At 40.4% G+C, this 15,283-nt stretch overlaps 1 protein-coding gene across 1 annotated transcript in view; it reads left to right on the plus strand.

The window, feature by feature from the left end:
* Positions 1-15,283, plus strand: part of CACNA1C (calcium voltage-gated channel subunit alpha1 C) — a 1,008,001-nt gene that overhangs the window by 741,311 nt on the left and 251,407 nt on the right. The window contains 2 exon segments of the mRNA XM_078156118.1: positions 7,164-7,267; positions 14,275-14,447. Coding sequence (XP_078012244.1) covers positions 7,164-7,267; positions 14,275-14,447 — 277 coding nt within the window.

The following is a 15,283-nucleotide window of genomic DNA, read 5'->3' on the forward strand; positions in this document are numbered from 1 at the left end:
TCAGCCACCCTTGTGCAATATCTGGGACCTCTTCTTTCTGTGGTTCACAGCCCTAAGTCCCTTCACTGGAGTGCTCCTTACTCCTAGCTAGGCCTTGTCTTTAGTGTCTATAGACCTCTCCGTATCTCCCTATGCTGACCTGGGATGGGAAAATGACTCACTGCGATTTTTTTTTCTTGGATTTCCTAATTAGGACTTGGTCTGCTGTGTTTACTGAATCTTTATGAAGTATTTGTGGGGGAGAGCTCAGCTGTACTGCTTCCTCCTACTCTGACATCTTGGCTGGTCTCCAGGAACAATAGGTTTCTAAAATGAGAACAATCATGATAGAGTAGAAAGAGCCCTAGACTTGTCAATAGGACTCCTAACTTTAAATAGTGGCCCTCACACTTATTAGTTATATGACCTTGGGCAAAGCACTAAATCTTTCTGCTTTTATTTGCTCATCTGTATAATGGAAATTATAATGCTGACATTATCTTATTGTGGGAAAAGCACTTTGTAAATTTTAAAATGCTATTTGAAAATTAACTATCTAATTATCATCAAAGCACCTGTATATTGTGATACAGAAGGGAAGTGAGAGATTGTCTTAAGAAACCAACCCAGATCTCTGGGGACTGGATAGTAGAGTGGCAATATCATTGGCAAGGACCTCTATTCCCCTCTAACAATAATATCAATTATAACAATAGTAACTAACAGTTGTAGACCCTTTGTGCCTCATTTGATACTCATAAGAAATAGCATGTTTGTTACCATGGGAGCCATCCTTGGGGACACTCACCACCTATAGGGATACTCACAACCTCTGAACCCAGTGTAACTTTAGGTTTATTGCAGATTTGCCATAAAAAAGTTTATATTCTGATTAAGGTCCTTCTTATCTCTAATTATGGCCAATTATTCAGCTTTTCTCTGACAGACTGGTCCACCAGAGACAAAGCCCCACAGATGTTCATTTGCCCCCAGTCCTCAATACCTGCTCACAGTTTAGGTGATGGCTTTAAATGGGTTTTCCAATAAGACAAAGTTTAGGGGAGGGAGAGTGAAAGAAATGGGAAGTTATCAGTTCCAGGCACCTCCAGGAGAAACTCAGTAGCCAGAGCCAAACTCCAAAAGGTCCAGGCTAACTCAAGGTCAAACTTTATGTCAGTCTTTTCAACACGGCCAGCATCTTTTGGAGACCAGGATGCCATAGGATCTTTGGGTCTATACCCTTTATTCATAGTTTTCTACTTCTGAGGCCAAGGTAATCTCTACTCACACCTAGTTGGCTGGGCTATGTCCATGTTTGAAAAACGTCAGTAAGAAATGAGGCCAAGAGAAAGGAATATCATGTTAAATGAGCCATGTAGGCTCTCACAGGTCCAAAACATGCTACCTGCCTCTGCTACTTTAGACGTCCAGGAAGATGAGATTTCACAACCATAGGGGTTGTTCCACTTTAACATATCTTCCTAGTCTTTATAAGCCTTTACAACCTTATGGTTGCATGTTACAGCTGCCTCTTGACATAGTTTAATACTAACTTGAAGTATAATCAAACGTGTAAACACCTCCTAATACAAAATCAGCATTGAATAATAATTCATAAGGATATGAACAAAGTTTTAGCCATCATAAGCCCAACAAGGAAATGAACCCAGAAAAAAAGCATCCTTGGACTCCCTATCACACACAAGTCTTAGGTTAGATATCCAGCATCCTTCCTGTATCTTACGAGGAAAGCAGCATGTTGAACTGGATGGAGTAATAAACTTGGAGTCAGGAAGAGAAGTTCAATTCCCCTTAATAGATGTCCAACCCTGGACAAATCAATTAACATCTCTGCACCTCATTTTCCTCATAAGGAAAGTGAACAAGTTGAACTCGATGCTCTGTAGCATTTATATAGCATTTTAAGGTTTGCAAAATGCTTTACATGTCATCTCATTGGATCCTCACAACAACCCTGCAGCATAAGTGGTAGTATTATTCTCCTTTTATGCATGAGGAAACTTCAGCAGACAGAGGTTAGGTGACTTTTCCAGGGTCACACAACATGTTAAGTGTCTGAGGCCAGATTTGAACTCAAACCTTATTAACTCTAGGTCTACTGCCCAATCCACTGTACCACTTAGCTGCCTCTCTTGGCTATATAATGTTATGCCTACTTATAAACCAAATATTCATGAACCTCGTTACCCAATTTGACTAGGAAATCCCCCAGTGAAGCCAGGGGCTTTAGTTCTGCTTACTCTAGGACAGTGTCTGCTTTCTTTGGGGGACTGAGGCTAGTTTCTTATATAGCCCTGACACTCTTCTCTGGCCAAGTTTGGCTCTTTCCTGTACATATGATTTCAATTTAAATATTGAGGTTTCTCGAATCTTCCTAATATTACAGGAAAAAGGCTCAAAAAATTAATTTTGTTAAGTCACTTCTTAACATCACCATGTGCTCTGAAGTTGGCCTATTAATTCTCCACTAGAGTCTAAAAAGTGGGGAAGAGCTGCTTTTCAAATAGGGTATTTATAATCTCAGGTAATTTCTCAGTTCAGAACTTCAATACCTTCATCCTCTTTTTTCTAATACTCACACAGACAGTAAGTGTCTGAGACTAGATTTAAACTTGGATCTCCCTGATTCCTGATCATATACGCTACCCACTGGGCCACCAACTGTCTCATCCAGAATGAATGCTAACCATAACCTTAAGAAATGCAAAATGAGAACTAGTAGAATTCCCACTAACCAGGTGACTAGTACTTTTCAAACAATACTGGTTCCCCAGAGGAATTAAGGAAAGAGGGGAAATAGTTGAGAAATTAATGAAGGCCAGACACAGGCTTTTAAGTATACAAAAATAAGCTGATGCAGAGAAGAAAGGTAGAATCCATTCTTAGACTTGAGGTCCATTTAGTGACCTATGAGACTGCCATCCTCCCATTCCCAGTATTCATAATGACAAAGGTTACAAATGCCCAACAATTTATTTAGCTGCTACGTCAAACTATTGACTCTTTCAACAGTGAATCTTGCCATACCTGACACAACATATAAGGCTGAATTACTTTTATAGGTTTTACATAGTCAACCTTTTCATGTCAAGTGACAGGCTCCCCATTAATCAACAAGAGTATTCACTCAAAAACCCCCTTACCTAATTTTGAACAGCTATTTCTAAGACCAGAACCTCAAGAGAAAATGTCATGGAACATTGTATAGAGATACATGTGGATAAACATGTCTAGAAGTGGCAAAAGTGGAGGAAACCTAGAAATGGGAGATTCTTCTCCTTTTCCTTTTTAAGAAATTCACAAGTAGATTTAGTGGTTATTTATTTCCTCCAGCAATTAGATGTTGGTTTTAGCATATTGCTTTCGGTTTTAAATTCATAGGGTCATAGATTTGAAGTGACCTTAAAATTCATCTAATTCCTTGATTCTATTCAGAAAATAGTGGAGATCATTGAGTTGTGTGGTTTCTCCATCCGATTCCTTTTGAGTCATGAACACAGTAACCCCTGTTCTGCCACTGTTGCTTTGTAGGTCCTTATGTGTGGGGAGTTTTCTGGGCTTCTCTACTATATGTTTAAGACAAGACTAGTCTCAGAAAAGTGAGGACACAATAGTAACAGTAATTCACATTCTAGTAGTACTTGAAGGTTTCCAGATGATTCTCCTCCCAACAACCCTCAAAGAAAGCTAGTACAAGAATTATTATTCTTATGATCCTTTGAACTGAGACTCAGAAATATTAAGTGTTTTTTTCCGTGATCACTCATAAGTTTCAGATCTTGGCTGCAAACCTGGATCTCTTGGCTCCAAGGTTGGTGTTCTTTCTAGGGCGCACCAGAATCAAGAATTTCAGAATTAATTCAACCCATATTTGAACAAGAATCCTCTCTTCAACAGCCTGACAAGTATCCATCCAACCTTTTCCTGAAGGCTTCCAGTGATGAGTAACTTACTCTCTTCTCATGCATTATACTCAGATGTGCTTATAATTATCCACACTCCTGATTATATTCCACTTTTAAATATACAAAGTTGCCTTTTAGAAAAAAAGCTAAAATCAGCATCTCTGCAACTTTCCCCATTCCCCTGAGTAAATCTTTAGCCACCACTCTAAGGGTGTCAGCAAATTAGGACACTTTAAAAAAAAAAACTTTGGGTTATTGAGTTTGGTTTTTCTCATCTTTTCTCTTGGAAATAGTTCCATTCTAACTTCAGTAGCATTGTATGATTTCCATTCTGTCCGCTCCTGTCCTCCCTCCCCTCCCCTCCACCATAGTAACAAGTGGCCCAGAATAATGCCTTTCAATAAAGAACATGAATCTGACAAGCAATAATGAAATATTGCATTCTGGCTCCTACAAAATGAGTTGATGTTGTCAGTGCGTATAGGCCCATGCGCACGCGTGTGTGCACACACACACATACACACAAGTTGAACATCCTAATGGCCTCTCCACCCTCCTACTCCCATCACTGTTTGTCCATTCCCTTCTACTGCCTACCTGTCTTTTGAGTACACAAGCAGATTGCTGAAAAAAGCAATCAGAAGCAAAGAATCTGCAGAACAAGGGATTTTCAATAAAGCAATACAAGCCCCATCATTTTGCAGATGAGGAAACAGGTCTAGAAAGATGGGATGACTTGTGCATGGCTAAGTGGTGGCAGTGCCAAGACTAGAGACTTGGTCTCCTGAAGGTGGAGAGTGGCATCTGGAAGAGTTTGCCATATAGTAATCACAGGGCTTGCCAACTGGTCGGGTATGGGGGAATTCAAAAGTCAGGGTTAAAGGTGAACCAAATATCACAAGCCTGGATGACTGGGTGGATCGTGGTAGCATCGCAGAATTAGAGAATTAGAGAGGAGCAGGTTTTAGGGGACATCAGAGGTGTTCACTTTTAGGTGTATTGCCTCAAGTGTCAGCAGGATGTTGTGATAGGATCATTTGGTAGGGAGTTCTAGGGAGAGATTGGGGTGAGTCAGAGATTTTGATTTTGGAGCTGTCTGCATAGATGCTAAATGACATTATAGGAATAAATCATATTGCTTAGAGAGTATAGAAAGAGGTGAGAGTTAAGGATAGGAACTTGGGGGAAAAAAATCCACATGTAAGGGTAGAAGGATCATAGATTGTTGGTGAAAGAGCAAAAGGGATCTCACTGGCCATACAGTCTCCCCCTTTTCTTTACAGCTGAGGAAACTGAGGTCTAGGACAAGTCTAGTGACTTGTCCAAGGTCACACAAATAGCTGTCCGAGATAACATTTGAACCAAAGTCCTCAAGAATCAGTGGTCTTTCCACTTTCCACAGGCAGAGAAAATATGATCAAAGAAGTCATTCATATAATCAACCAGGTTTAAAACCTTAGTCATCTTTGACTTCTTGCCTATCCTAGCCTTCACCTCCCTCTTCCCCTCACCAATCCCGTCATTGAATTACATCAACTCAGTGCTTCCTCACCACACCTCATCTCACTGAATCATAAATACATGGTTAAGTGGACCTATTATAGAAGAATTACGCTTTCCATACTATCCCAGCCTAACTAATAATACCTAAAGGCCTTAATAGACTTCTTTAGCAAATAATCCTTTAACTCTAACACTCAGAAAATGACAAGCTATAGAAATAGCTCAAACATTATAGCACTACATAAGGCAGACACAACAAGGAAAGAACTAGATATAGCACTTCAGTCAGGCTGAGTATCTTCCACTACAATATGGTCAAAGTATGTGCTCCACTGTGGGAATGTATTTGGAGTGAAAAGCTGTGTGGAGGATGGTGTAAATAGTTGACAAGGCCTGTCCTAGCCCAGTCCTATGGAAAGCCCTTACTAGGTAATTTCATAAGGATAAAGTTGGGGTCATGTTCATGAACAGTTATGGTTTTTTAAAAGTAGCTCCAATGGACATCATAAGAGGTGTAAATGAAAGGTTTACAGCCACATAAATTTTCATCTTCATAAAAAGTTGGTAGACATCACCTTGCCCTCAGAACAACATTTGCTGGCCTCCCTTTCCTTGCTACAGTGACAGGTGTTCTTTTCCCATACAGAAATTATTTTTCCTAAGATGGTTATCCTACAGCTTCCAAACATTCCTAGCGAATATACCAGGGCTATCCCAGGAGCTACACATCCAAATTTATTGGAAACACAATGGTTTCCTCTTTCCTCTTCCTTCAATATCTTCAGCTATGCTAATAAAGCCTTGGGACAGTGAGGCGTTATACATAAGGTCATATAGTCTGGGAGTCTTCGGTGGCCCTTAGGCGCTGTGGTAGCTTTGATATTCATGTGAGCCTACTGTGACCCTGCTTGGTCACCCCTTGATTGGTTTGGTACCAAGTCTGCAATTGTCTCCCCAACTCCTAGTACATCAACTCGTTAATTTGGAAATTATTTATTGGTGGGAACACCTGCTTTCACAGGAGAAAGTATGTTAAATCTGGTCTCAGTTAATTTTTCTCCCTACTGAAAATGATGCTAGACCAACAGAAAGTCCAAGACCATAGTCTCCTTTAAGGGGCTGCTTTCAAATCTCTTAAGGACCATAACAACTCAAGCGCTTGTTATGGGAAAATAGTTTTGAGGACTGATGATGCCAAGAGGGGAAAACAAAGGTAATAATGTTCATGGGGGAAAATGAAGTTGAGGCTAATGGGTCCTCTACAGGTTCTGTTTATGTACTTTCCCACCTGCCTCTCTGCTCTAACATGTTTCTTGCTTTCTTTCTCTCCTAACTTCCTTTCTCTCCCAACTTTCCTTCATCTTTCCAGATGCAAGACGCAATGGGCTATGAGTTACCTTGGGTGTATTTTGTCAGTCTGGTCATCTTTGGATCCTTTTTCGTTCTAAATCTGGTTCTCGGTGTATTGAGCGGGTAAGCTGACCATCTCCATGTCCTCTTTCCAATGCAGCCGAGCAGGGCTCCATCACCAGGATCTTCGTGGATGGGACCTTTGTGGATGTTGGAAACACAGAAAATCAAAATCTCTTGGTTCAAATAAAAGCACTCATACATTAACAACATTTGGCTTCTAATTTGGCCTGGAAGGAGAGTTAGGTCCCAACATTCCTGATACCAGTGACTTGGGTCCCCAGTGGAGCTTTGCCATGCTCGGTTGCAGAGTGTGCCTCACTAACTATCATTCCATTCTTCCAGGTCAATGATGCCGTAGGAAGGGACTGGCCCTGGATCTATTTTGTTACACTAATCATCATAGGGTCATTTTTTGTTCTTAACTTGGTTCTCGGTGTCCTTAGCGGGTAAGCAGTACCAAAGAAAACATTACTGTTTTTCATTTGTTTTATTTATTCTTTTCATTCTTGGCTTTACACGTTCTCTAGGTCTCACCAAACCTAGTGAGACAAATGAGTCAGTTTCAGGAACCTTTAAACAAATGGCCTTGGCCTGTTGGGTAAAAAAGCATAGACTCCCAACAATCAATCCACTGGTCTGGATAATAGACAATAGGGGTGAACAGATGGCTTCAGTAAGAGATGACCAGGCTGATATGACATTCATTATACCAGCTATGTCAGCACCACCCCAAGTAGCCTTTCCATAAGAGCAAAATGCTCTTTTGCACTCCCTAGTGTGAAGGTATGTGAAGATATTCTTTTAAGTAGGGAAGTCAAAGCATTCAATTGGTGTTAGGGAAGGCTCATAGAGGTTGTTTCTTAATATATATAGCAGCCTTGGAGCTACCTATTTGCCTGAATTACAGGGTCATAGTAGGCCATTAAATAAGAATGAGACTTACTTTCATTTAGCTTCATTTTGTACAACTAGAAGAATATTGGGTTGGTTTTTTTTTATTTAGCTAGTAAAATGTTTATATTATTTATAAACTAAAGGCCTTTATTGCTGATGTACCTTTTTCTCAATGGAAAGGGAATTTGGTCATTTAAAGAAATACACTATCTAGGGAGATGAGGGGTACATTATAATTTTGCTCAGTTTCCAAGAGAGTCTTCATGAATCCAGCCCACTACAGTGTGCTAAAAGAATGAGATCCAATGTAATTTTGAAGTCAGATTTTTTAAAAAGTAGAGGAAATGGGGTATGATTGGGGTATTAAATATCCCATGGGTAGACATCTGTGCACCTTGGGGAGCCAGCTGAATGCCTTCTCACCACCCACCTACTCTGCCATATGCCCATACCAGCCATGCCAAGACTGGCCCTAAAAACCCTTACTGATGAGCCTTTGATTCATTGTTGCTGCTCTGTTGCTGCTTTTACTGAGCTCTATCTGTGATGACATTATAGTTATTTTGGACCCCAGTGAGAGTAGTTCAGCTCAGCTTCTTTTAGTAACCTTTCCTAGATGCCAAGGGCCATTAATGCCAAGAGACATTCAGAGAAAAAAGCTTGCCTGTCGTTGCCAGCTTGTACATAAGTAAGGAGTAGTTACCACTAAGCCTCAGAGAGCCTGGGAACTCCACAGAATTGGTGTTCTTGGTCTGAAACTGGGGAAGAGTGGACTACCCCCACCTCACCCCCACTCCCTTCCTGTCTCGTCTCTGGTATGGGCAACTTATTTACAGATTTTGCTGGCCTAATCCCTTTTTTCAAATTCCAAGGTGAGCTCATGAATGAAAACCAGTGCAAACTTTGAAAGGGGAAATAGAAAATAGAGGTGGGAGGAAAAGCAAGATCCTCTGATCTAATGCATGGAGGGTGGGCATTTTTTATGGTTATGTTCTCTATTATATTCCAACACAAGAAAATATTTGTGTCTTTAAGTTCACCTCTCAAAGATAATTTTAAAACTATGGCCCAGTCCCACTCCACCTCCGCCCCCAGAATAGAGGTAGGTAGAGAGGGGTGGAGAGAGGAAGAAGAGACTACTCATACTAGCACAGAGCTATAAGGGGTCTTTTTGATCCTCTAGAACAACCTACTCATTTTATAGATGAAAGGTTGAGGCCCAGAGAGCTGAAGCAAATTGACCAAAGTCCTGCACGTACTAAATGACAATGCCAAAATCTGAAGACAGGTCCTCTGTCCAAAGAGTAAGTGTGCTTTCCTTTATACCATGCTGATCTCCTTTTTAACCATACTTCCTGTTTTTGAACCCACAATGAATGACACTAAACAGTATTCAAAGTCAGATCTTTAAAGATTAAACCAAAAAATACCCCACTTATCTTTCTCCCTAAATCTGAATAACTGTGGAATCCTCTTCACTGAAATCTGAGGTTGAGGATAGGGATGAGGTCATTAAATTTGTTTCATTCTCCTGAGATCTTCATCCTTGGGATCTGCCCCTAATATAAATATCACCAACAGAGAATCCCCTTTCTTAAGCAGAGATAGCTGGCATAACAAAGCAGGATGAACTAAGACAGCAAGTAAAGAAAGAAAAATGGGGGGGAAATCCACTTAAAGCCAAAAGTTGGCCTGGCTTACTTCATCATTAGTTCCCAAAATCATTTCTGGCTATCCGTAGTCAGTACTGGAGTCCAGTATTTCTGATAAATTCCTTAACCTTTGAGTATACAAATCTATTCAATGACCCTTCCTGGAAATCTTACTAGGAAGTGCCATATAACCAATTCTTGGTGACACTACTGTGTTCCTCATGGCCAAAGCTCTGCCCTCCAGAGTTCCTGGCAAGACTGTCTGCTCTGTGTGTGCCAGATTCCCTGCCTAGCGAAGATGATCAGAGAGGAAGCTGGAGGAGAAAAAAAAAATTAGGAAGGAAACAATTGTCCTTCCTGGTTTAGGAAGGACACTAGCAGCTAATCTTCTGCAGAAGAAGCAGGGAACTTTGCATAGATTTTCTCAAACATCTGGATTCTCAAAGCTGAAGCTACTTTCTCTAACTTTTTCTCACCGGCTGATATAACCTGATAACAAGTTAAATCCTCCTAATCTAACCAGGGAAGAGGGAGCTAAATCACCAACTAGAATAATAGTCCCTGGTCATTTTGTGTTGGGCAGCCACTTTTACAAACCTCAATAACTCCTGAGGGAATTCCTGAGATAGAAAACTGCATAGCTACCAAAGAAAATAAATAACTGAGTATGGGAAACACAAATAAACCCAGCCCTTCACATCTTAATATCATTGAAGGAGACCTGCATTACAAAAGAATTTGATAAGTGATGTTTATCAAAATAACCCTGAATCAGGGGCAGCTAGGTGGTGCAGTAGATAGAGTACTAGCCCTAGAGTCAGGAGGACCTGAGTTCAAAACCAACCTCAGACACATAATACTTCCTAGCTGTGTGACTCTGGGCAAGTCACTTAACCCCAACTACCCCACTAAAAAAATAAAATGAAATAACCCTGAATCATAAAAAGTTCAACTATATTCAGCATGCTTTATTCACAAAATCAGGAAAATCTATACTTTGTTTCAGAAAGTTTTCCAAGAAAAATGATTTAGAATAAAATAATTTCCATGCTGCAAGAATTATGCTTGAGGCAGCTGCAGTCAAAATGGAAAACAATGGATTTGGTGAAGACCTGACTTCATTTTCTAGTGTGACCTTGGACATTTAACATTTCCTCTCCTAGAAAATGGGACAATAATGCTTTGTACTACTTATCTCAGGGGTTAGGACCAAATGAGATAGTGTATACAAAGTATTTTGTAAATCATAAAGCTTATATGAATGTCAACTATCATTTATCTGGCATTGACATGGGATGAGGGCTCTGTATAATGACATTTCTAGATGATGAGGATGATGAAGTTGTGAATGGTGGTAGTGGTGATTATATTAATTTTTCATTTAGCCAGAATATTTCACTCACTGAAAATCCATATGAATGAGATATTACCTGACACTCATATCACATTGAACATTCAAATTATATACATATGTGTGTTTATACACACAAGCACATATATATGTATATATTCATACATATACATATATACCTTCATCATCTCATTTATTCTTACAATAGTCTTATGAGTTGGGTAAGGCAGGCATTTTTCCCATTTGACCCTTAATTACAATCCCCTGAAGAAGCTTCATTTTCAAGAGCTAAAAACAATTATAGTGACAGGTTCAAGACTGTTTCTGAAATTGTCTTTGAGACTGAATCAGCTAATAATCTGCAGAATCTAAAATCTTCAACATCTTTTTTCTTCTAAAGGACACAAGAAAAATGCCTTCAGTTGGCAACAAATGGTATGGAACTTGGAATCTCTTTGGCTTAGTAATCATTAAATTTTTCTCCCTCTGACCGAGATAATCCTGACCCAAGAATAAAAAGGAAGAACCAATTATTTAATGGAGGAGGAAATTTGTAACCTTGGGGTTTTAACAAATTGTCACAGATTCAATTTGTTCAGATTCAAAACTCTGTTTTAGAAGGCTAGAAGTGAAAAGGCTAGGAAATATACTTCATCGGGTAGGTATGCAATTAGCTTCTGAGGGAATTTCTGGCCCTCAAAGCTGTGACTTTAGAATAAGATTTAAAAGTGGAAAACACTTTAAAGCTCATCTAGTCAGTCCACCAGTCTATATGGCCTAGACTTTTCAACTGCATCTCCCTTTTTGTATGTTTTACGTTTCTAAACAACAACATAGGGACTCTCAGACCCATTTTTCTTGGTAGCTATTGCTGGTGATGAATGTATTTCTTCCTTAAGGCAAAATCCAGGGTTGCGAGTGATTGTAAAACTAGCTTCAGTCCCAAGGCCCAACACAGCTCCCATCAGGTTAGGGTTTAAATGTCTTCATTAGCTCAGGACCCGGTGCAGAAAGATGGCGGGCATCCAAGTAAGAAGATAAAGGAGCCAGGCTCTGCCATCCAGCAAATCATTACTGTCCTTGGTTTGGCAGAGATCAGCCTTTATTTCCCTCCTCACTGCCACACTTCTGGGTCATACCACAGGATCATTGGGGCTGCAGGAGGATCATCTCCTGCCCTTCCTCGAAATATTTAATTGTGCAATTCAAGGAAATGAAGTCTTAAAACCCATGAAAGTTAGGTATCTGATAAGCAAATGCAAAACCTTGCATTTTTCATCCCCCACATTTTTAGTGAACTTCACTTATGGTATTGGTTACATAGATAATTCTCATTCCACTGGGTTCCAAAATAAAAATGGCTCAGTTTCCCCTACTAGTTTGTTCTAGGTTCTGGACAAGTCACCTGACCTCTTGGAGCCTCAGTTTCCTTATTTATTAAATGAGGGACCTTTCAAGGTCTCTTTCAGCTCTAAAATCCCATTATCCCATCGTCCCTCTAAGAGGAAGTTCTGGTTATGACCAGAACCTGAACTCTCTCCTACTCTGGATTGCCTGCAAAAAAAAAAAGTGGAATATTTAGTTACTCAGTGCCCTCTTGGTTCTGGTACTTGCCCCATTCCATAGGAAATTAGTTAGGGGTTCATCTTCTATTAGGAATGGGAAAGGTATAGATAACAGGAAAGGTAGTCTCTGAGGGAAGTCAAGTAATTAACAACTGAAATGGAATTCTGGATGCAGGACACCATCCCTTGGGGGCAGGATTGAGGTGGGGTTAGTAAGGTACAAAGCAGGAGGCAGATAAGCCAGCATTGCTGCCTGCCACGCCCCACCATTGGCACATAAACATGATATGTGCTGCTGGGGGCGGGGGTGGGTTTGGGGGTGTCCATCTTCAGTGCCAGCTGTCATTCTGGCACTTTTTTCCGTAATATAAGAACTCCCTAGGAAAGTAAATGGAGTTATGTGGTTGGCTGGCCAGGAGCCAGGGAAAGAGAAAGTTAAATCCAATTAGAATTGGACTCAATCAAAATTAAAAACAAAACTCAATCCAAGCCAGAATGTCTTTAAGGAAGCAGTTGAAAAGAAGTCATTAGAATGAGGCCCCCCCACCCACCTCTCCCAACTAAAAAGAAAAAATTCCTTGCCCCACTTTTCCTCACTTCCTTCCTTTTAACTATCCACACATACAGCCAGAAACCTGCTGCACATCATTCCAACCAAATGATGAATACAGTAAACAGTACAGGCAGACTACAGAGACAAGATGCTCACCCTCAAAAGTGCATGTGGAAATAACGCTGCCAGTTAAGTGGCCATCTTATAGTTTATCTGGGTTGCCCTTCCCTCTTCTCTATTTGGACATCTATTCCAATTGAAACGTCTGGGGAAGAAATTCCACCCTATCCCAGTTGACTTCTATAAGCTCTCAGCTTCTGGCTGGAACTTTTCAGGCCGAGGATGGGAAAACTAAAACTGCAGGTAACCACTAAATTATTCCCTAAGTCCCCTTGGAACCAACATGATGAGGAATAAATTAACAATGATTCTTCTGTGAAAGTTGAAAGTCAGTCTTATATTATCCACCATCCTTAACACACAGGCATACACTCATTCCCCCTCCGCCCACCCACACACATACACTCATTCCCCCCCCGCCCCACACACCCCCATACACTCATCCCACACACACACACACACATACACACACACACACACACATATACACAAGTTTGAGTTCAGAAGAATAAAGCAAAAGAGCTTTATGTGTAATTCAAGATAACAGATAAAGAACCACAGTTGAATAGAAAAACAAACAAGAAACACTGTCCCAGCAAAATCATAATTCCATTGAAATCACTATTGTTTTAATATTAAATTTATCTTTCGATTTTCATATTATCTGAGATTTGGAGTTTTTTTAATGAAAGGTATTTTCTTGTGTTCGGAATCTTTGCTATTTATTTTTTTGTGGGAAAGAACCTTTGTTCTGAAAATCTTTTTGTACCTAACAGCCATTGGATGTTCTTAAATGTGGAGAGTAGAGAGCACAGAGATTAGAACACTCTCTCTGAATGCCTTTTATAACTTAATTGACCCTGAGACTTCCCATGTTGTCTACTAAGTACCAGGATGCTGGCTAGTGTATGTTCAAACAGGGATGAAATCATGGGTTCCATTCTTTTAAGTTTTCATAGCTGCTATATGTAATGGATTTTTCAGAGAGTAGGTACTGTAGAAATGCTAAGGTCATGATCTAAAGTAGAGGCAACCTTCCCCACCCCCATTTAGGCTGGTTTGTGATAGTTCTGAAGATCCTCTTCAATGCTTCTTCCCTAGTCATGTGACAAGAAGTGGAGTGTATAGACAGAGTATCTATCAGAGGTAGGGGTATATGGGCAGGTTTTCCTGTGGAACCCCATCTAATCCTGTTGTTTTTTCAATATCCCTACATTTCCTCCCCTTCCTGCTTCCCACCTCCTCCTCTTCCTCCTCCTCCTCTCCCTGTTTCCTCCCATCCCACCCCACACACACTACTCCCACACTCGCTCACCAGAGAGTTTTCCAAAGAGAGAGAGAAGGCAAAGGCTCGAGGAGACTTCCAAAAGCTGCGAGAGAAGCAGCAGCTAGAGGAGGACCTCAAAGGCTACCTGGACTGGATTACTCAAGCTGAAGATATTGACCCTGAGAATGAAGATGAAGGCATGGATGAGGAGAAGCCCAGAAACAGTAAGCAAGTCTTCTCTATCTTTGGGCATGGTGTTGGGAGGGAGGGAGCAGAGGTCACAGACTTCTCTCATGCAAACTTCTATAGAGTTCAATAGTGAGCCCTCTCAGGACAAGGTAATTCTCATAACTAGAGCATTGTGATATTAATGGTAAAGAGAATAGAGACATGGATGCAAAATAATTACTATTGGTCCAAAGAACTTCATATTTCCTTCTGATATCTTTAACATTAAAATATGTGTGTGTGTGTGTGTGTGTGTGTGTGTGTGTGTGTGTGTGTGTGTGGAGGGGGAGAGGAAGAAGGAATAACTGATACCTGCTGATAAAGATTTTCTTTTTAAGACAACACGTTTATCAACACTGTTACTCCTTTGCATGCCAGGTTACATTTTCCAAACAGTTAGAAAACTTTTCTATTTCATAGGGTGGAAAACTTTTCTACTTCATAGGATTCTCTCTCCTAATGTTTGGTGGCTCCAAGTACTTCCTGTACAGAGAATTGAACCTGTCCTAACCGTGTGTCCTAAGTGGGAATTTGGGGAAGGGAGAAGATGGAAGAAGAAAAAGTAGAAGCTCCTCATTGGCAGTGGTAGAGGACACAAGTCTATGACATGCAAGTCATAGCTAGGAGCATCCTTGTCAAATTCATCTGAAAACATAAAACCATAACCAAGCCAGTAAACATATGAACAAAAGACTATGGACTATTTTTTTAAAATATTAAGAAAGATTTTAGGCAAGAAAGATCAGTTTTGAATGAATTGTCCTGAAGGTCAGAGACAGAGTGTCTAGTGGTATGAAGAGAATGAGGATTGCTACCACAGAGCAACCTCTGG

Source organism: Phascolarctos cinereus, unplaced genomic scaffold (assembly GCF_003287225.1).
Source record: "Phascolarctos cinereus isolate Bilbo 61053 unplaced genomic scaffold, phaCin_HiC Scaffold_1;HRSCAF=81, whole genome shotgun sequence".
Classification (NCBI taxonomy): domain Eukaryota; kingdom Metazoa; phylum Chordata; class Mammalia; order Diprotodontia; family Phascolarctidae; genus Phascolarctos; species Phascolarctos cinereus.